The sequence below is a fragment of the Protopterus annectens genome, chromosome 6.part0, assembly GCF_019279795.1.
Source record: "Protopterus annectens isolate FY-2018-M chromosome 6.part0, PAN1.0, whole genome shotgun sequence".
Lineage (NCBI taxonomy): Eukaryota > Metazoa > Chordata > Ceratodontiformes > Protopteridae > Protopterus > Protopterus annectens.
This window is the reverse complement of record NC_056737.1, coordinates 1,325,317,143-1,325,341,231: the sequence shown is the minus strand read 5'-3', so window position 1 is coordinate 1,325,341,231 and position 24,089 is coordinate 1,325,317,143. Positions and strand designations below refer to the sequence as shown.

Here is a 24,089-nt window from a genome sequence, read left to right as displayed (position 1 = left end):
ATGCTGCAGCAATTTCAGCTCACTATGATTGTGACCCACCATTGTTTTCTCATCCTTTGTTTAAGCAATTTCTTAGAGGGGCAAAGAATATAAGACCCCCACGTAGAGCTCCTACTCCTGCTTGGGACCTCAATTTTGTGTTGGAGAAACTCACTCTACAACCTTTTGAGCCTGCAGCTACTGCGGAATTGAAATATTTGTCATGGAAGACTGCTTTTTTGTTGGCCATTACCTCTGCAAGAAGGGTGTCTGAATTGCAGGCCCTTATGGCGGTTGAGCCTTTCCTGATTTTTCATAAGGATAGGGTATCTTTACGTACTAATCCTTCCTTTATGCCTAAAGTGGTTTCTAGTATGGCTTTAAACCAAACTATTCATTTGCCTACTTTTTATGCAGATCCCCAAAATAAGGGGGAAAAGATTTTGCACACTTTAGATGTACACAGGCAGTTATTATTTAAGCAGGACTAAGGATTTTAGGCAGTCTCAGCAGTTGTTTGTTTCTTTTGCTTTGAGTTCTCAGGGCAAGCCTGTGTCAAAACAAACTATTTCTAAGTGGATTGGGTTTTGCATTGCATTTTGTTATTCCCATCATGGCAAGGAGATTCCAGCTGGGATTAGGCCTCATTCCACTAGGGCTACTGCCACTTCAACAGCATTTCTAAGGGGGGTGGCAACTAAGGATATTTTGGAGGCAGGTACTTGGAGTTCAGTGCATACTTTCTCTAAGCATTACCACCTTCCTCTCTACTCTAAATCTAGGGCTGGTTTTGCCACGGCTATTTTGCAGGGCATGTTGTCAGCTCCTGCTTCCTTATGATTTGCCAGCCTCCCTTACCTCTGCTTTGGGATTCTACCCAAGTGTTAGGACTGCAGCAATGTGGTATGAAGAACATAGTACAGTTTTGTACCTACCATAAATGTAGATGTTCAAGATCCACATTGCTGCAGTCCCTCCTTCCCCTCTGTGTTTAGGGGTGGTTGTGTGGGGGGATTATACTCTTGTAAATTTGTATATATATTTGGTGCAGGAGTGTGTGGTGTTTTTTGGTTTTAGCCTTATCTTTTTAGGGTCTTCTGACATCTGGGGCAAGAAAAGACTGAGGATATGACGTCGGTCATGCGCATTTGTACCCTGACGTCCTGACGCCAGACTAATATACTTTGGTATTCGGGCCGACTGGGACAGCGGACTACCCAAGTGTTAGGACTGCAGCAATGTGGATCTTCGAACATCTACATTTATGGTAGGTACAAAACTGTACTTTCACAGCTCACAGGTTTTTGACTGTAGATGTAATCTACTGTATTAAATCAATTAATACTGCAGTAACTCAGTCAATATAGCAGGCAGTACAAAAATGCTTTTCAGTTTTGCAGGGGTTTTTTTTTTTTTTTTTTTTTTTTTGAAGTTGGAAATGTGGTCTATCCTTGACAGCAGCAGGACTGATTACAAGCATTTCATCAGTTTGCAGTTTTCACACATTTCTCCACATAATAAAATGTATGCTTGAAAGAAATGGCTACAAGGAGAAATGTCCTACTCCCAAGAAGCAGTTATCATGGAACTCATTATAAAGTTTTACTTGGTATACCCAATGCCAAACATGCCAAAGCCGCCTACACTGTCCCAAATGAGTGGCACATGAAACTGTATTGAACAGACCAAAATAACAGCATTTTTGGAAGGTGGCTATGTTTCCTTGCAACCAGTATGTGAGTAGTTTGTCCTCATGCCCTGATCTCTAGAAATAACATCTCCAATGTAGCACCATCTTAAAGAAATGGTAAAACTATGTTTGCTTTTTCTCTCAGATGGCCTGAACTTGAAGATAGTAAATTTAAATACCAGTGGTATAGGGAAAGAGCCCTATGTCAAGGGTGGAAAAACATTTGTTTTCTAGGGATTGTATTGGGATATACTATGACAGTATACTGGGAGATGACCAGCTGGTCACCAGTATGCTAGTCACAGTAAGATTAGGCTCGGTAAGCCCAAGCAGACCTGATTGTATTAGAGGGAGTAGAGAATGCAGCTTCCCCTCCATGGGGTAACTGGAGCTTTGACCTCCATAAAGAACACTTAGGAAAGGATTCATAAATATACTGTTATGTGTACATAGCCGTGTACACATTTCAATATATTATTTGTATTCAGTAAGTACCCTTACGTGGTGCTGCAAGATCCCTCAAATGAAGACATGCAGCACCATTAACTGCTGGCCCTGCGGTTGTGCAGAGTCCTAATGAGACATTCTGGGAGAGAAGCATATGTTAATTTGCCATGTGCTCTCTCTACCTGGAACAACTCACAAGAAACCATCTACACAAGTCGGGAAAGTGCTTGGCTGTGTAGATCAACTTGGCCAACCACAGCATGACTCAGTAGTGAACATGGCCAAAAGGCTATGTTCAACCACAAATACGAACATGGTGGGGGGACCACCAGACACCAGGGCATACTGTAAATGTGCCATAATGGCACAAGCATCAAAACAAGGATCAAGGGGATGGGGGAACCACCGGAGACCGGGGAGAATACTTTTTTCAGAGTATTGTACCAGCACCACTGTTAATATAGGGATGGGGGGGTGGCTACACATTCATCTGTATTGGTGCCAGCGTTACTATGTGGATCTGGGGGGGATACATGGACACCAAGTAATAGTGCCGTAAGGCATAGAACAACATGACAGGGATAGGCAGAAACACTGGACACAGCTCTTAAGTGCCATAATGGTAACAACCACATTACTGGGACTGGGGTGGGTGGAAGTATTAGAACACCAGGGAATTTATTACTGTGATGGTACCAATGTTACTACAGGGTTCAGTGGGGTTGGAGGGAACCACTGGACACTGAGGATGAGTCTCTAAATTGTCATAATGGTAAATACTCATTATGGTGATGAGTTGGGGTACACTTGTATATATAATGACCTCATACCAGTACCTTTTTCAGTGAACTGCCTTTGGGATTTCCTATACTGAGATCTTATTCTCAGGAAAGTTTTTTATATTTTTTAAACCTGTGTTCAGATGATCTGTACACCTTCTGAAAGCATACATTATGAGAATATGCACCACACTATCTATGAGTGATCATCCAGTCTCTGAGTTCTGCAGTTCTTTTTTCCTGCTTAGATATATGTATCTTGATGTGACATTCATCATAAGAAGGCTCAGTGTTTGTTACTAAGGAAATGCACAGTGCTTCTGTATTTGTCAAATCAGTATTCTGGAACTGCATTAGCACTATCTATACTAGCTTGGGCTCAAGTGCAGTGCAACAGAATGCATAAAGCTTCAGGACTTTTACCCAACATCATAACACAACACTGCACAAAACAAGGTCTACATCATGGCAAGAAGATGACAGAACTAGACAAAAGCCAGCTTAGGGATCCATCAGGAGGGTTCAGGCCAAAATCCCAAGGAAGGCCCAGAGGGGTGGAGAAGATGAAAGATACAGAGGCTAGACATTGGCAAAAGCCTGTGACTTCTAAACCTGCTGGGGAAAAAAAACTTTTTTTCCTTCCTATACTGTGCGATTTCCATTTGCTAATGAAGGGAATGAACCATTTTCCATCACTGGATGATGGTGGTAAGGATATCAGGAGAGGTCCCCCCAGGACTTCCACCACTAAGCTAAGTCCTGGGGTAATAGCATTACTCCTTGCAGGTCAGAGCACCCACAGCATTATGGTTAGACCACAGGAAGCAAGTGCTAGAGTTCCACAGCAAGGGCTGTATGAACAAAGCCAGGCCAAAAAAGGCTACTAACCTTATCCTTCCGTGGCCTGAGATAGGCTTGCCAGCTGGGGAAGAGGAGAGTCCCATGTTTTGTTTTGTTTTTTTACTTCTGGTGTGCCCATGACAACCTTGATGATGTCACATCTGATAGATGTTGATGTCACTGCTGCAGTAGTACAATTAACCCTAATTGTATTCATATTCCCATTAGGCTGTCTGATAACATGATCAGCAATGGTATTCTCATTTTTGTATTGTTTACATCATTAATATGTTCATGTAACCTAACCTTAAATTTCCTAATTGTTTTACCTGTATAACATAATCCACACTGGCAACACATTATACACACCATTCCATTTGAGCTGTCAGTGAAAAAACAGTATTAAAAATGCTATTCCATTAATGTATTCCACCCTGTTAGTTACATATTTATATATATATTAGGACTAATGTATTACTACAGGTTGTTCCAAATGTGAGAAATGAAACTAGTATTGACACTATTTTATTAAAGAAATAGGTTGAATTAATATTAAAATTTAGTTGGAACTGAAAACATGTCTTTTAATGAAGTTTTTAACATTTTTAAGTATGTTTTTAGTATTATAGTAATCTGTTTCACTGTTCATTACTTATTCACATAGTCAAGTATTATTGCTTTAAGATGTGAGTTTTAATGATTTCACTGATGTTGGTCAGGTGATTTAGTTTTTGTAAGTTTTAGTAATTTACTGTTGTTTCCATGAAAAGCTGAAAAGACATGCATAATTCATACTCTCTGAGAAAGCACCAATTCCCGTCACTGTGTGGGCTCTGTCTTTTAACCATTTTTATCCATCTTACCACACAAACATTTATTTGAAGAATATTTAGCTTGTTTATTATGCTATCATGAGGAATGCTATCAAATGCCTTGGCCAGGTCAAACTACGCAGTGCTTGTACAGTATGACCACAATCATCAGCCTGTGTTATTCTTTCAAAAATGTTAACTGGATTCAATAGATAAGATCTACCCTTGACAAAGCCAAATTGCTGCAGGTCTAGTCTGATAACGTTTTTAATATCATAGTTAATCAGGTCAGTTATGATATGTTCCACAGCTTTCCAGAAGAGACTTGTCAAACTGATGGGCCTATAATTTCCAGAGTCAGTGGTGGGACCACCCTTCTGAAGTTGCATCACTGCTGTTGTTTATCTCATGGACACCACCATAAAATATTTCTCCAAAGCCAACTTCACACTTCTTAAGACAAAAGTGGCAAACTTCACAACACACATGAAGAAGGACAATGGAGGTACGACTGTTGAATCCTGCACAAATGCACTTTATAAGCACTTACACGAGTGCATGGATCGTGCTATCCTCCAAAAAAAGGAAGCCAATCTGGTGGTCCCCTGCCATAAACAAACTCTACAACAGAAGAAAGAAACTGTTGCAAAAAATAGTAAAATCCCATGACTGGAGGAACTGGTCAGCCTCAGTAAGAAGCTGAGATCCCTCATAAAATCCTCCAAAGCTAATTATGAAAACAAAATCTCCAGTCATTCTAAAGACATCCACAAAGCATGCTATAGCTATGTCAAGAATCTCAATGGCAACACTCAGATCTGCTCTGAGTTACAGCACAATGGCACTAAATACACAGAAACAACTGATATTGCCAACATCTTGGCAGATAGGTTCAGTGCTAACTTTACCCCCCTCTCACCCCCTAAAGGGCCCATCTCTATACCGGAAGAATGCAAAGTTCCTGTAATTATGACTGCACAGGTAAAAAACACACTCTCCAAAGCCAAGAACACAGCATCTATGGGACCTGACAAAATCCCAGGCAGCGTTCTACATGAACTACAGAATGAACTGGAACCCCACCTAAGCACCATGTTCAATCATAGCTCCACCTCAGGTTTTGTGCCCACTGAATGGCACACAGCAACACTTATCTCACTCCACAAAGGGGAGCCACCACGGACCCCGGGAACTACCGCCCCATTAGCCTAATGAGTCTGGTTTGCAAGGCCATGGAACATAGCATGGAACTTATAAAAAAAGACATTGGTAATCTCCAAACTCTGGACCCCACCCAGTTTGGGTTTGTAAAAGGCAGATCATGTCTCCTAAACCTGATAGACTTCTTTGAAGCAGTCACCAAAGCTGTAGACGAAGTAAAGTGGTTCACACAACCTATCTAGATTTTGCCGAGGCTTCTGACACCATCCGCTATTCTGGAATTATAGATAAACTCACTAAACTAGGTATAAATCCCTATGTCACAAGATGGGTTGCAAACTGGCTCACTGACAGAACCCACACTGTGAAAGTAGCCGACTCCAAATCCAACTTCAGACTAGTGACAAGTGGAGTACCACAGGGTTTAGTCCTGGGTCCTCTCCTGTTTGGTATCTACTTTTCGGAAGTACAGGCTAACACAGAAGGTCTTTGGCTAACAAAGTTCGCAGATGACTTCAAACTAGGAGCCATAACTGAAGTTCCTAACGATGTGGACAAGGGCCTCACTGAGACAGATGCCTGGAGTCAAACCATGGCATCAAGCTCAATGCCAAAAAGTGCATTGTCATCCCCTTTGGTAAAAACTCTGTACCCATGAGCTACCACATAGGTGGTAGTCTACTTAGCACTGAAAGTGTGATAAGAGACCCTGGGACACAAGCGGACAGTAGTCTCTCCTTTGATAATCACATCACCACAGTAGTCAGGAAATCCTTCTATGTGGCACACCTCTTCACAAAAGGTTTCACATCCAGGAAAAACAAGGTCATTGTTCCCCTCTACTCATCACTCATTAGACCCATTATAGAGTACAACGCCCCTTTTGGTATGTACCTTACAAGACATCTACAACAACTGGAAAGGCCATAGAAATACCTCACAAAGAGGATTACTGGCCTCAAACAGATGTCCTACGCAGACCGTCTCAAAAAACTCCAGCTTTACTCCGTCGCATATTGCTTACTCAGAGGCGATCACTGCCTAACATACAAAGCTATGTCATACCCAGAGCTGCTGGACATGCTCCACTTAAAGAAATCCTAATCCCTCTGAGCTACATGCTCTAGGGACCTAAACCTTGTCACCACAATAAACAGAACCTACTGGAGGGATTGATTCCTGTCCCAGAGACTTCACATACTCTGGAACAAACTACCTATCTGTATCAAACAAAGCTCCTCATTAGCACTCTTGAAGAAACATCCTGATGATTGGATGGGAAATAGGAAATTCACCCCGGGATCACCTCTGTGGCACTGCTTGACATGGGCACAGGAAAATAATTTTCTTGGCTGGCGAAAGCCAGAGTACCTTTTTGGCTAGACTTGTATAGGCCCTAGGGCTGATAGCCTAGTACCTACCTTTGAACCTATGAACCTATGGCAAAGCTAGTGGCTTTGGTGCTTTTAACTCTTATAGAGGAGCTACTACAAGGGACAGCCATGCATATTGTGAGGCCTGTTTGTATGCAAGCAGCACAGGTCTCTCTTGGTAGAAGGCCATGGTGCTAGGTACCCTGAGGTGATGGCATTGTCAAATAGTAAGGCAATGTCTGTTTGACACACACACATATATATATATATATATATATATATATATATATATATATATATATATATATACACACACACACACACACACACACACACACACACACACATATATATATATATATATATATATATATATATATATATATATATATATATGGGATCACTACTAAATCCCGAATACTTACAAAACCAAAGACCGGAATCCCAATACCAGATACCCGAAAGACAAGAAGACCGGAAGACCAGAAGCGCGAATTTCAAAATCGCGAAGTACGGAGATGTCAGGAGGTTAGGTAAGTATCTATGTTCAGTTGTGTTGGTTAGGGGCTTTACTGTGTGTGTAAGTGTATGTTGTGACTGTGATGTGTGTGTTTGTGTGTGTGTGTGGGGGGATGTAGGTGTGTGGTGGTGTTTTCATGTGTTTGTATAGTGTGACCTTGGAGTTAGAATATTTAAGAAGGGAGGGTGTGGGAGGTGCAGCCCTCCACATGGGGGGTGCAGGGGGGCTTGCCCTCCTGCTTTTATGTAGTGTAGGTTTGTATGTTTGCGTTTTGGGTGAAGGTGTGTGTATGTGTATGTGTGTGATGTATGTGTAGTGTAGTGTTCGGAATTTTAAATTTCACGCTTTTGGTCTTCTGGTCTTCTCGTCTTTTGGGTATCTGGTCTCGAGATTCCAGTCTTCGGTATTCTAAGTATTCGGGATTTAGTAGTGATCCTATATATATATATATATATATATATATATATATATATATATATATATTTCAACTGTGGTTCTGTTGTTATTTCTGCTACATTTTACTGTTAAATCGTTTGTACTGTGTGTGCACTTTGATTTCTGCTTAAACTTAATAATTTAAACTGCATTTACTGTTGTAGGCATCACACTCAAGTGTGATAGCCTTTTCTGTGCATATTTACTGTTAAATTGCATTTTTTTCTGTCTAATTCCACACAAAAATATACTATCTGCTTTGCTCTTTTCTCGCCTTTTCCTATACTAGAATAGTCCAGATCCCAGATTTGCTGGTTTTAGGACTTTATCTTGTGTTTCTGGGTTGTCCAGAACTTGCTGTGGTAGAGGGAAGTCTTTCTGCTTATCAGTGGCAGTGGTAAGCATTGAGCAGCCTATCTGTCGCAAGAAGAGTGGTTACCCGCTCTGAAATTGTAGCTTACTGGCCATTTTGGGCTGATTTCTATCCGTTTCAACTTTCTGACTTAAAAACCCATATTTGCTTGGGTTTGTGCTTGTTTTAGCTCAGTGGATCCTGTTTGGGCGTCCTGCAGACTACTACAGCATCAGAAACGAGAAAGAGAGATTTTTTGCTGATTCTAAGTATCTTTTTGGCTTGTTCTTGACTGTTTTTGCTAACTGCACTTTAAAAGCCATTTTTACTGTGGTTCTGTTGTTATTTCTGCTAAATTTTACTGTTAAAACATTTGTACTGTGTGTGCACTTTGATGTCTGGTTAAACTTAATAATTTAAACTGCATTTACTGTTGTAGGCGTCACACTCAAGTGTGATAGCCTTTTCTATGCATATTTACTGTTAAATTGCATTTTTTTCTTTCTAATTCCACAAAAAAAAATACTATCTCCTTTGCTCGTTTCCCACCTTTTCCTATACTAGAATAATCTGGATCCCAGATTTGCTAGTTTCAGGACTTTATCTTGTGTTACTGAGTTGTCCAGACCTTGCGGTGGTAGAGGGAAGTCTTTCTGCTTATCAGTGGCAGTGGTAAGCATTGAGCAGCCTATCAGTCGCAAGAGTGGTTACCAGCTCTGAAATTGTAGCTTATTGGCCATTTTGGGCTGATTTCTGTCCCTTTCAACTTTCTGACTTAAAAACCCATGTTTGCACATCATGCAACTCTGCTTAGCTAGGGTTAAACTATTCCCGGAACCATAAAGTTTGCTCTTCGGTTTTTCCCTTAGAACTAGCCAGTTTTTAGTTTTTAGCACTCAGACCTGCTCATTTAAGCTCAGCACTTGTTCAGAACTTGTTGTAGCACTAAAATAAGTTACAAATTACTACTGCACTCAACCTTCCTCATTAGCCTAGAGGAAAACAGTTTTTTATATATCTAGAGGAAAACAGTTTTTTAGTACCTACTCAGGCATGTCCAAGGGTCAGCTCCTGGTGTTTTCTCCTGTCTACCTGATGAATCTGGCATGTTGGGGCAATGTAGCAATTGCCTCATGTACACAGACAACCCTCTCCTTCTACCACCCAACACTACAACCTATGAGAGATGCACTTATATAGCCAAACTGGAGGCAAAGCTGTCTCCAACTAAGATGGGACTAGACAGTCAATAGGAGAAGGTAAACACTTGCACCGCACCACATCACACTCAACACATAGTCCCACTAATCCTATACCACTGAAATGCACACAAAGAAACAGAAAAACATTTGTGGAGGCTCTCAATAATAATCTGCCCAAGCAACAGAGACCTCTAAAACAGAAACGCAAGCAACCTCCACCGTCCAACACAACCCAAAGGGCACATAGCCCACAAATTCAGGGTGCTACTCAACCACTGCCCATAAGGCAAAATAAAGTACCCAACACACTAGTGATCGGTGACTCTATAGTCAGGCACACAGATGTCCCTCAAACCAGGCTAAACAAAGAGAAGGTTACTGTCAGCTGTCTGTCAGGTGTCAGGATTCACCATATAATGCATGCACTCAGGTCACTCCACAAGCACAAATATGACTCTGTCATTGTCCATGTTGGTGTGAATGACCTGAGATGTACCTCCCTGGGCTACATGAAAAGAGACATGGAAGAGCTCTCTGATCTTGTAGCCCAGGCAGGTATGACCATAGCCCTGAGTGGCATCCTGCCATCATCAAGAATGATACCGCAGCACAAGGACAAAATTATTGACTTCAACAATTGGCTAAGCTTTTGGTGTCATTCGAAGGGGAAACAGTATCTGTCTGCCTGGGATGACATGGTTGACAGACCATGATGCCTTGCCAGAGATGGCCTGCACCTGTCGCCCCTGAGATTCTGGATACTGGCTAAGGCTCTTGACGCCCCTATATTGCCTTTTTTAGGCAAGGTTCAAATGACAAATTCACCACCCTAACAGGTACAAGCAAGCAAAAACTGATGGTAATGCTACTCAGTGCTAGAAGTCTAAACCTCAAAATGCACTCACTCAAGGCACTCCTTAAAATGGAGAACATTAATATCTGTGCAGTGACTGAGACCTGGTTCAAGGCTCCAGAGAGCACCCCTGCATTACCATGCTATAATTCATATCACACCTTTCTGCCATCTAACCTGGACCAAAACACTAAAGGTGGAGATGTGTCCATATTCATTAAGGATATCCACACCTCCAGACTAGTTGCTCAGCATAATGCATCTGAGATTATCCAAGTTCAACTAACTCTGGGCAAAACTGCAATCCAAATTATAGCCTGATACAGATCCCCCACCATGTCCCAGGATTCCCACTCCTCCTTTCTTGATATACTGGAAAATATTAAGGTCCAACCAAATGCCTTAATAATGGGTGATTTCAAATACCCCATCATTAACTGGAAAAACTACTCATGCACCAACTCCTTTGCTCAATGTTTTCTGGAATTCATAAATTCCAATGCCCTGGATCAACGTATCCACACCCCCACCAGGGGCAGCAATATCCTACACCTAGTCATTACCAACATGAGTGACCAGTGTTCCACACCTGAGGTCTACTCCTTGTTGGTCAGATCCGATCACAAGCTAATCACCCTAGATATCCACATCCCACCCCACCCCCATTGAGGAAACCACCGTTAAAAATTTCTGCAAACTTAAGACAGAAGTGGCAAACTTCAAGACACCCATACACGTGGACAATACAGTCATGACTGCCAAATCCTACACAAATGCACTCTATAAGTACTTACACAAGTGCATGGATAGAGCTATCTCTAACAGAACCAAGATGTTATCCTCCAAAAAAAGGAAGTCAATCTGGTAGTCCTCTGCCATAAACAAACTCTACAACAGAAGAAAGAAGCTGCTGCAAAAGAGAGTAAAATCCCATGATTGGAGGAGCTTGCTAGTCAACCTCAGCAAGCAGCTGAGATCCCTCATAAAATCTTGCAAAGCCATTTATGAAAACAAAATCACCACTGATTCTAAGGAAAACCGCAAAGCATTCTATAGCTATGTCAAGAATCTCAATAGCAACACCCAGATGTGCTCTGAGTTACAGCACAATGGCATGAAATTTAGAGAACCAACTGATTTTGCCAACATCCTGGCAGATAGGTTCAGTGCTAACTTTACCCCCCCTCACCCCCTAATGGGCCCATATCTATACCGGACGAATGCAGAGTCCTTGTAATCACAACTACGCAGGTAAAAAACACACTCTCTTAAGCCAAGAACACTGCATCCATGGGACAGGGCAACATCCCAGGCTGCATTTTACATGAAATCCAGAATGAACTGGCTCCCCACCTAAATACCATGTTCAATCATAGCCTCACCTCAGGCTTTGTGCCCACTGAATGGCACACAGCAACAGTTATCCCACTCCACAAAGGGGGAGCCACCACGGACCCCGTGAACTATCGCCCTATAAGTCTGACGAGCCTGGTCTGCAAGGCCATGGAACATATCATCATGGAACTTATAAACAAAGACATTGGTTCCCTCAAAACTCTGGACCCCACCCAGTTCGGGTTTGTAAAAGGCAGATCATGTCTGCTAAACCTGATAGATTTCTTTGAAGCAGTCACCAAAGCTGTAGATGAGGGTAAGGAGGTTCACACAGCCTATCTTGACCTCACCAAGGCTTTCAACACCATCCCCCACTCTGGAATTATAGATAAACTCACTAAACTGGGTATAAATCTTTACATCACAAGATGGATTGCCAACTGGCTCACTGACAGAACCCACACCGTGAAAGTTGCAGACTCCAAGTCTGAACTCAAACCAGTGACAATTGGAGTACCACAGGGTTCAGTCCTGAGTCCTCTCCTGTTTGGTATCTACTTCTCTGAAGCACAGGCTAACACAGAAGGTCTCTGGCTAATGAAGTTTGCAGATAACTTCAAACAAGGAGCCATAATTGAATCCAAAAATGATGTGGACATTCTACAAAAGGGCCTCATTGAGACAGATGCCTGGTGTAAGAGCCATGGCCTCAAGCTCAATGCCAAAAAATGCATTGTCATCCCCTTTGATAAAAATCTCTGTGCCCATGAACTACTACATAGGCAGCAGTCTACTTAACACCAAAAGTGTGATGAGAGACCTTGGGACCCAGGTAGGCAGTAGTCTCTCCTTTGATAATCACATCACCACAGTGGTAAGGAAATCTTTCTACATGGCACACCTCATCACATAAAGTGTTCTCATCCAGGAAAAAAGAGGTCATTGTTACCCTCTACTCATCACTCATTAGACCCATTTTAGAGTACAATGCCCCTTTTGGTATGTACCACACAAGATATCTGCAGCAACTGGAAAGGTCGCACACAGAAATACCTCACAAAGAGGATTACCGGCCTCAAACAGTTGTCCTATGCTGACTGTCTCAAAAAACTCCAGCTTTACTCTGTCGCATATCCCCTACTCCGAGGTGATCTCTGCCAAACATACAAAGCTATGTCCAACCCAGAGCTGCTGGACATGCTCCACCTAAAGAAATCTCAATCTCTCCAAGCTACACAATCTATGGACTTAAACCTGGTCACCACAGTAAACAGAGCATGCTGGAGGGATAGATTTCTGTCCCAGAGACTTCCCATACTCTGGAACAATCTGTATCAAACAGAGCTCTTCATTAGCACTCTTCAAAAAAATCTTGATGAGTGGATGGGAAATAGGAAATTCACTCTGGGGATCACTTCTGTAGCTCTGCTTGACAGGGGCACAGGAAAATAATTTTCTTGGGTGGCGAAAGCCAGGGAACCTTTTTGGCTAGACTTAATAAGGCCCTTGAGCCAATAGCCTAGTACCTACCTATAAACAAACCTATGAACCTGTAAACTTGGAAAATACATTGCTTCATTTTATATTAAGTAAAGAAATTTATAATTCAAGTTCAAAAGCTTATGTCTGGTAGTTTATTCATTAGTATATAAAATGCTAATATCTAAACTTAGTAAAATGTTTACTTATTAGCTTCCACATTTTGAAGAAGGACTGCTTTAGCCATAACTATTTAACGAGTATATTGATACAGGTGGTATCGGTATGTTTCCATTAATACAGCAAAAGGGAGACAATGAAAAGGTATCATTATTGTATCCTAGAAAAAATAAAAATCCGTGGTATCCTTCAAAGTCTCAGAAAACCTAGTATGCAACCTGTGCTGAGGCAAAAACAAACCAAGCCGAAACTTAAACTTAAAATTAAACTTAAAACTTAAAACTTCAAAGCTAGATTAGCTTTTAAGTTTCAGATCTAAGGTAGCACAGTCTCATTTTATACTATGGTGTTAAGGGGGAAGGAGAACTTGGTTAAAGGGATGAGTTTAATGTTTTTATTGTTCTTAATAGAACTACCCTCTGTAACCACTCCCTTGTTCCAAATAACCTGATTATATATAAATAATGAATGTCTTTAATGCTTTTCATTATACTTAACTAGGATTGCTTGTTTGTGTGTTTCAGTAAATGATATTCCATTTTTAACTCAGCTGTGGACTACCTATTATGTTATTATTTTGTGGACTACCTATTATTTTATTATTTTGTAGTATGTATTTTAAAGTTCAAATGTTTTAGTGAACTAGGTGCATAGCAAATTTCAAGGAGTGAACTTCACACCCTCCATACTGCAAAGTTTCTGCTTGGTTTATTATTCCATCCTAGATAACATTGCACATGTTTATGGAAAATTATCTTGGCCCAAATTAATTTACAGCTAGTAAGATAACACTGGAAGGCAATGGGCAAGTGACACTCAAGATGGTTGAATTCTTGTGAAGCAACTTATTATAACTCTAGTCTTCAGCTATTCAATGTGAAGGATATTTAGGTGTGGTAGGTATTAGCCATAATCCAAAGCAGCAGTGCAGATTTTTCATATTGTTTTAAGCCCATGTGCTGCATTTTAGTTGGGGTGAGCAGTGCAGATCATGAGACTGTAGCTCCTTGCATATGTTAACTGGTAGCTTCAAAGAGAATTAAAGATCTGTCCATCAAAGTGGATTCTTAAGTAGACAGTGAGTTGCCATTGGTTGTAGGGTAGTTGCCATTGGTTGTAGGGTCAACATACCCTCATGCTTTTTTTTAATGGTGTCAGTGCCATGTCCCCAGATAGCATATTGTTGGGCCATCTCCAGAAATGTCACTGCAGGGTTTCCTTCCTGCTTGCTAACCTCCATAATAGATTCTGAAAATTACACTTTACTGACACATTAGGGAGCCACTAGGTACAGTGCATATTGTGCTGCTAGAAAAGAGAGCTTCACGTCATCCTACTTGATCCAGTGACAGCTTATATTGCAATTTAAGTTCTAAAAAGAGAAATGAGACTAGAGTTCATCCTACTTTGGTCAGTCAAACAAGCCATAATGTGGTACATGAACACATTGGGTGACATGCACTTGTTCCCCCTGTGCAGAGAAGTGATGTGGGTGAAATAGCGGCCCTTAGACTGGGGAATTCCTTTCATAGCCATTCATATTTGGAGAGAGGTGAATGTGCTTGCACCCTCCTTCAACTGCAACCTTGAATTAGGTATCAGGATAAGGGAGAACTGCCAGCACAGGGTCATTTAGGAGTAGATTATTCTGGAGATTTTTCTAATCACCCCTCAAAAGAATGGCATTCTTCAATTGATTCAGCATGAAATTAGGGAGCTGGCAATGGGTGTATTCTCCTTATTATGGCAGGGAAGATTCACGCATGTCTTTGCAGCTTTCCATATAATTCTGTCCCTGCTGGCAAAATTCAGAAAATAATATCCAAAACTCATCTTTTTCATTTTTTTTAGCTGTTAAGGCTGTTTTTTTCTCCACCCCATGGCCTTGCTACTTTACTACATCCCTTGATCCTGACAGAATTTTCAATGATTCGTACAGTCACCAGGATGCTTTCCACGTGTTGAGCATCAGGCATATGTTGCTAAGTGGAGGAGGTTTTCCTCCCTGCCTTACTCAGTGAGCCTACAAGTGATTCTCACCTGCCACAGATACCATCTGACTTCAGTCTTGGTTATTCAATGGTCGAAGTGCATGCTCTGAAGGTGTTGCAACCTTGTGGTTGGTGGAACTGTGACCCAACTCTGAGTTATTAAACAGTTCCTTAAGGGGGGGGGGGGTGTTGAACCTTTATCCATCTTTGAACTTCATGATCTTCATGCTTACCAAGCCGCAAATCAAAGCAGTTGGATTGTATAGAAGAAGCATTTCTTAGTGGCCATTATCTCAGGCATAAGAGCTCTGAGTTACCAACACTTATTTGCAAGGAACTTTATCTGGTCTTTGCAAGAATCTAGCATCTCTCAAGACATTTTCTGCAGAAAGTAGATTTGGAACAGTCCCTTAATCATTCCATTTGACCCCCCACCACCCACCTTTTTTTTTTTTAGAGGACAGAATCTATGGATGAGACAGCTCTTCATACCAGTGATGTGCATTGTAAACTCTTTTTCCATACAGGAAAGTCACGAGTTTTGGGAAATAGACTAGTTGGGCATTTTTACTTTGGGTAAGGATGTGTTGGCTGTGTGAAGAAGCCATTTCCAAACAATCACTATCTGCATCATTTTCTAACACTACTTATCCAGCTTCCCAATATTAAACATTTTCATCAAGATTTATTGTTTGGATCATGACTGTGGGAGTCAGACCTCTTCTGGTATTTTAGCACTTTAGCATATGTCCTCCTGAACTTTCTGCCTTATGAACTTTCCTCTAGCTTCTTCCACCTTGGGAGCTCTAGTTGGATACTCTGTAGGATTCTTACCAAACTGGTCAACTGCAAAGGATCCCAATATCAGCTATAAGTAAAATGTACTGACCACATCAGTTGTCCTGTGAAAATATGTCTGCAGTATTTAACTATATGCTACTCCTATCCTCTCTGCTAAATGGTCCCACCACCCCACCTGCCCACTCCAAAATATGTCTTCCTAAGATCAGTGAAACATATAATTTTGTGTTCTTATTTTTATGTCTTTATGTCCCTGCTTAGCTGGTGTAATCAGGATAGGGAGTTCAAGGCCTGAACATGCCCTTATAGTGTAGTAGATGGCATTGCAGAGTATGTTACAGGAGACATGCATGTATATGTATGTGTGTTATCTATGAAAAACAAAAAAGTTTGCAAAAGTTAGGATCTCAGAATAAGGAATAGTAACACAAATTCACTACAAAGAGCCTCTACCCCCACACAAATCAATAGATAAGATAAATTAACTATTATGTTTATTTAAATATTGTATGCAGTTTATTCATGAAGTGTTTATTATTAGGCAAGATTCATTATACATAGTGCTAATATTTATTTGTGTAGGGGGTAGCATGGAAACATTGTTATGGGTAAAAGATTGCATAAAACTACATAAATTGCAAAATTATGTCATGGAACTTGAACCTGGGTCCGCAGTATGCAGCTCATTTGTAGGCCATTCTTTTAATTCACCATGTTGTGATATACTTAATAAACATCATAGAACCTGGAAAGGCTGTTTTTCTTAAATGTGTTGTAGTATGGAAAGAATCTCAGTTAAAATGCTACTCAATTGTTTTTTTTGGCAGGATATCTATAACACGAGTAACAGCAGACATTTCACTTGCCAAAAGATCTGTATTGAATAACCCAAGCAAGAGGGCAATAATTGAACGCTCAAACACAAGGTCAAGCTTAGGTAAGATAGATTAATTTGTATAAATGTTTATATTTATCACTGTTTTCTTTCAAGGACAGGGGCATCGGATGCTGATTTGTCTATACATGGGCTAAACTCTTGGCTAGGCTTATAAGGGCCTCAGGGCCAGTAGGCTAGTAACTTCCTATGATCCTATGATAAGGATGATAGGTATATTTAGATTTCGAAAAATGTTAATTATTCTTTATTGATGGATGACATTGACCCTTCATTCAGTGTTCCCATACTTATGTTATCTTCACTTAATAAGTACTATATAATATGTAATCTTATGGTAATTCTGAGCCATCATTAAGAAACAGAAATGTATGCCCTGTGTTTAATATGTATACATAATTATAAATCAGTAATAAATTGTTAATAGTTTGTCATATTTTAACAGAATTTTAAGGCAAATTTCTCCATGCCTAATGCTTGGATCAGGTCACCAAAGTCATGAAAATTAACTAATAACACTTGTATGCTAGGAATATTCACCTCATGTAGCTGCTAGGGATACGTGGAAAAGGCGTGTCATAGGATCCATATCATTAGTCTTCACCCCATTTTTAAACTGCCATGGCAAAAACATACTCTGGTATGGAATGAGCTCAGTGTCAGAAATGAGAAACCACATTATAGCTAGTCGTATTGCAGTTTTTATTATGGTTTTCCTGCATTTTAAGTCAAACATTTTAACTTGTTATAACAAAAGTGACTGCTGTAATATATAAGTAAAATTGGATATGTAGTGCTGGATAACAAATGACAATAAACAGGCCATATTTCCTGGAAATTAGCTTCCCAATTTTTGTGTTTTGAAACTTTAAGAAATAGGTGCTTCAAATAACAGCCCCTCCTGACTTTGTTGAAAAAACATTGCTATCCTTTACATGTAAAATTGTAAATCTGATAAATGACAAAGCATTTTTGCAGTATTTATGAATCAAAGGACAATTTTTTGGTGAAAGTGATGTACCCATTTGTTTGTTTGTTTATTTTTAAATAAAGTAATGTTTGCAGCTGTAACGTCAATGTCCACACTTTAAAATGGAGTGGGAGAAGACCAATCACTTTCCCTGCAATTACTCTCTGCATGCCACATGACTGTTCTACAGCGTATTTTTAATACTGAATGTTAAAAATGAAAAGTATATACAGGCTGTCATGCTCAGGGTGAACAGGTAAAAAATGCACAGAAATTAAACTATGTTTCCTTTCAGTGTTGTGGGAAGTATGCCAGTTAAGTGCTGAAATTTCAAAGTGCTCTTGACTGCAGTGACACATTCAATTGAGATTCCAATGAAATTCTTTTTTTTGTACTGAATTAATTGAAGTATGACAAGTTTTATGATTGTCCAGTCCATTTCCTGACAGAGACCTATAATTACTGCCTCAATGACAAAAAAACCCCACTTTTATTTCTCCAAAGATATGCTGTATATTAACATATCAAAATCAGATCAACTATATGCTTTGCTATCAAAGACTGATATGCAGCAAAAAAGAGCACCTGGACCTGACTGCAGCTTAGAACACCAGCTTCTAATTGTAAAGTTTACAGTCAAAGAATTGGGCGGCCATGGTGGTGCAGTGGTTAGTGTTGTTGCCTCACAGCAAGAGGTTCTCCGGTTCGATCCTCGGCTGTGGTGCCTTCTCTGTGGAGTCTGCATGTCCTCCCTGTGGTCATGTGGGTTTCCTCCGGGTGCTCCAGTTTCCTCTCACATCCCAAAGAAATGCTGTAGGTGGATTGGACACTCTAAATTGGCCCTAGGCATGAATATGTGTGTGTGTGTGTGTGTGTGTGTGTGTGTGTGTGTGTGTGTGTGTGTGTGTGTGTGTGTGTGTGTGTGTGTGTGTGTGTGTGTGTGTGCCTTCTGTGGAATGTTGGGTGCCGGGCTGGCAACTCAACACCGTAAAACTTCACTGCCAATCATGAGCGGACAGGTGATCTGCTGTGGTGACCCCTAAAAGGGAAAATCCAAAAGAAGAAGAAGAAGACTAGGTAACCAAAAAAGTCACCAGGCCAACTATATATAAGCTCAGCAATATTCCAAAAGAATATGTAGTGCAGGTGAAGAATAGATTTGATGGGCTACATCTAGTGGACAGAGTACCTGAAGAGCTATGGACATAAATTCAAGATATTTTCACAGGAGATGGCAGCAAAAATATAACATACAAATGACTAAGAATACAAAATAGTTATCTGTGGATTCTTTAGGCCTCACCAAACAAAGAAGGAAATGAAAAGTCAAAAGAGATAAAAAAAAATGTGCTAAACTGAATGTGGAGTTCCACATAACAGCAAGACAAGATAAGCAAATACATTTGTCCTCTTAAAGAGTCAATAACACACAGCAGTTCTGCATTTGTGACCAGTTTTATTGTTAAATTCAATGTAAACATCAAAACTGAGCAGTAGTCAAAGTAAGGAAACTGAACAGCAAAAAATCATAATGAAATATCCGAGGCAGCCAGTTGGAGTAACCAAGCCATGCCAGCCCATTAACTGGAGTCCAGGTGTATACACCAAGCACACTCAGACAGATCCCATTAAAACCAGTTTGGAGATTGCCATTCTTAATCCTAAAGAAATGACTTTAATATCCATAAGTCACTAGTCTTTCTAACCTGGCAAGCTAATAAGAGGCTACTGAACTAAAAAGGGAGGAACACAAGGAAGGTTAAGGCCATGAGGTGACCGCCCACAAGTTCAATATGTAATACACAAAGAAGGTGGAAGGGGGTCAAACCAGACAGCCACCAAAGTGAGCAAGCCTGCAAAAAGGCTACTTAAACCCCCTTTATGAAATACCCCCCACCTGTGATTGATCCAAGGACAACAAGCTTGTGGGCAAGCTGTTCTTGTCCTCCTGAATTGAGTCAATAATACACACTAACTTTGCTTTTGTGAGCATTTTTATTATTAATTAAATTCAACATGAACACCAAAACTAAGTAGTAGTCAAAAGAAAGAAATTGAACATTACCTGACCAAGACAACAAGACCCCTCTGAACTAAAAAGGGAGTATTACAAGAGGCTTTGAGATGAGCAGCTACCAGCATACATGCACATACTGCCCTCCCATTCAAAGCCCCTTCCTCTTAGGACCAATGATAGCTTGTACTGTATAAAACCAAACAGCAATGGTAGAGCAAGCTTGAAATACCAAAAACCAAGAACAAAAAGCCTGCTTGGAAATCCAAAAAAAGGGCTGAAACCTGGTAAAACTCCTTTATTCAAAGCGAATGTAAGGCAACATCCAATATCACAAAAGGACTGACCATCCACAAAACATTAACGCCACAAAAATTAAATACGTTTTCGACCCTAGTACACCAAGGTCTTCTTCAGAAAAACTGAATATCATTAGTAAAGTGCCTTTTATGCAGAATTAATCAATTAAAATCATCAATTAACCAATGAAAATTAATACTTCATTAAAAATATCCAGCTATTAAAAACAATTAAATTCTTCACTGGTGATAAAAACATGTAACATATTCCAAATAAACTAAATGACAATTAAACCACTTTTAATATATAACAAATACAATAAACAAGAATAAATATTCAGAGTATAAAAATGACATTTCCTTGTGTTTAAACCATGTTACTTTGATGCTACTAAATATTGTATAACTGTGCCCCCTTGTGGTAACAATAAAAAACATCATAATTTAGCTGCCCTAAGCTTAAGGACTGAAGAGATGGAAAGTGTATCATCAAGACCTGGGGATTTAGTGGAGTCCAAAACAATTTGCCAAAAAAGTTCTTTGTACTCTAATTTGGCTTCCCACATACCACCCCTAATCTCTTTAGGAACAATTTCCAAGACAAAAAAGGAAAAAGACGCTTGAGGACATTTTAAAGTGTGTCTGTACAATGCATTTTTGTTATATTGTTTCCTAATTTCATATAAATGCTCATATATGCGGTTTTTCAACTTTCTTTCAGTTTTCCCCACGTAAAAAGAGCTGCAAAATTTGCATGTGGCAATGTATATAACTCCTTGAGTATTGCAGTTAGAGAAGGTGTCACTAATAATGTTTCTATCCCTTGAAGGTATGGAAATATAGGTTTGATTAACTACGTAAGCACATTGCGAACATGCTCCGCATTTAAAAGTCCCATGCCTTCGTGAAGAACCTTTAGATTTATTAGGTCCATTGAACTCAAACAATTGTTTAAAATTCTGATCTCTTCTATAAATAAATTTCAAGGTTTTGTTTTTAAAAATCTCCAAATCAGAAAATTCAACAAATTTATTCCATTCCTTGGTGATAACTTCACTAATAACACCTGAATCCCCTGAATAATCAAAAATAAAAGCTTCACAAAAATTGTCAACCCCGCTGTTTGGTGGGGCTGGGGGAACTGTATTGAAAGAACCACATCCTAAAATGGGAGAAAATCTATCTTGTCTCCCCTGAACCACGACCTCCAACATCTGTTGCAATAGACCTTCGGGGTATCCTCTTTCTCTAAACATTTCTAAAACTTTTTCACTTTCACTAAAAAATCAACATCATTAGATGTCATCCTACTAACCCGGACCAATTGACCCTTGACCAGGTTCTTTTTCTGAAAAAAAGGATGAGCACTTTTGAAGTGAAGATATGAATTAGAAAATGTTTCTTTGCGAAAAATGTTGGATAAAAAACCTTGGTTGGTTTTCGTAAGAGTAATGTCCAAGTATGTAAGCATGCCCGAATTGTAATTATAAGTAAAACAATGTTTGCGTTGTGGACGAGAAGTTGAAAAAACTCTCACAGCAGGGTGTTACCTCATTAAAAGATTCATGGGATTTTCTAAGGTGTGTTGAATCCCACTTATTTTCCCCAGATTTGGTGTTTTACATTGGATGTGGTGGACCTATTTGGGTCCATCCCCCATGATATAGGCCTACAATGGTTAGAAGAGAGTATGAGGGACAGTAAACTTTTTTCTAACGATGACTTTAACAATTGTTTACTTTTCATGGATATCATTCTTAATAATAATTTTATGTTTTTCCAAGGAGAATTCTTTAAACAAACCAGAGGAGTGGCTATGGGAGTCAAATGTGCTCCCACCTATGCAAACATTGTTTTGTCTAGGTGGGAAGAACTATACGTACTTGAGAGCCCCTTTGCAACACATTGGTGCCTATATAAAAGATTCCTGGATGATATTGTTATTTTTTGGACAGGTTCTTATGACACCTTTACAGAATTTTTGCAATATATTAAAAGTACCACTACATTTTTGAATTTTACTTATAATTACAATTCGGACGTGCTTACATACTTGGACATTACTCTTACGAAAACCAACCAAGGTTTTTTATCCAACATTTTTCGCAAAGAAACATTTTCTAATTCATATCTTCACTTCAAAAGTGCTCATCCTTTTTTTCAGAAAAAGAACCTGGTCCAAGGGTCAATTGGTCCGGGTTAGTAGAATGACATCTAATGATGTTGATTTTTTTAGTGAAAGTGAAAACGTTTTAGAAATGTTTAGAGAAAGGGGATACCCCAAAGGTCTATTGCAACAGATGTTGGAGGTCGTGGTTCAGAGGAGACATGATAGATTTTCTCCCATTTTCGGATGTGGGTCTTTCAATACAGTTCCCCCAGCCCCACCAAACAGCGGGGTTGACAATTTTTGTGAACCTTGAAATTTATTTATAGAAGAGAGCAGAATTTTAAACAATTGTTTGAGTTCAATGGACCTAATAAATCTAAAGGTTCTTCACGAAGGCATGGAACTTTTAAATGCGGAGCATGTTCGCAATGTGCTTATGTAGTTAATCAAACCTATATTACCATACCTTCAAGGGATCGAAACATTGTTAGTGACACCTTCTCTAACTGCAATACTCAAGGAGTTATATACATTGCCACGTGCAAATTTTGCAGCTCTTTTTACATGGGGAAAACTGAAAGAAAGTTGAAAAACTGCATATATGAGCATTTATATGAAATTAGGAAACAATATAACAAAAATGCATTGTACAGACACACCTTAAAATGTCCTCAAGCGTCTTTTTCCTTTTTTTGTCTTGGAAATTGTTCCTAAAGAGATTAGGGGTGGTATGTGGGAAGCCAAATTAGAGTACAAAGAACTTTTTTGACAAATTGTTTTGGACTCCACTAAATCCCCAGGTCTTGATGATACACTTTCCATCTCTTCAGTCCTTAAGCTTAGGGCAGCTAAATTATGATGTTTTTTATTGTTACCACAAGGGGGCGCAGTTATACAATATTTAGTAGCATCAAAGTAACATGGTTTAAACACAAGGAAATGTAATTTTTATACTCTGAATATTTATTCTTGTTTATTGTATTTGTTATATATTAAAAGTGGTTTAATTGTCATTTAGTTTATTTGGAATATGTTACATGTTTTTATCACCAGTGAAGATTTTAATTGTTTTTAATAGCTGGATATTTTTTAATGAAGTATTGATTTTCATTGGTTAATTGATGATTTTAATTGATTAATTCTGCATAAAAGGCACTTTACTAATGATATTCAGTTTTTCTGAAGAAGACTTTGGTGTACTAGGGTCGAAAACGTATTTAATTTTTGTGGCGTTAATGTTTTGTGGATGGTCAGTCCTTTTGTGATATTGGATGTTGCCTTACACTCGCTTTGAATAAAGGAGTTTTACCAGGTTTCAGCCCTTTTTTTGGATTTCCAGGCAGGCTTTTTGTTCTTGTACTGTATAAAAGCTGAACTGTAGGACTCTATTATATAACTAACACTTACATTTCCAGCAAAACATTTCATTAATCAGTAACGGCAACTGTAAATCAAGTAAGTCTGGCTTAGAAAAGTCACTGTCTTCAGTCACATGAAAGCCATTGTATCCTATTGCCCTGGACTACTTGATGATTGATGACGCATCAAGAAAGTTCGATGGCTGAACTTTTC

At 39.5% G+C, this 24,089-nt stretch overlaps 1 protein-coding gene across 1 annotated transcript in view; it reads left to right on the top strand.

Annotated features, from left to right (window-relative positions):
• CACNB4 (calcium voltage-gated channel auxiliary subunit beta 4) overlaps window positions 1-24,089 on the top strand; it is a 509,529-nt gene that overhangs the window by 337,944 nt on the left and 147,496 nt on the right. The window contains exon 9 of the mRNA XM_044073655.1: window positions 17,057-17,166. Coding sequence (XP_043929590.1) covers window positions 17,057-17,166 — 110 coding nt within the window. The remainder of the gene's footprint in view (window positions 1-17,056; window positions 17,167-24,089) is intronic.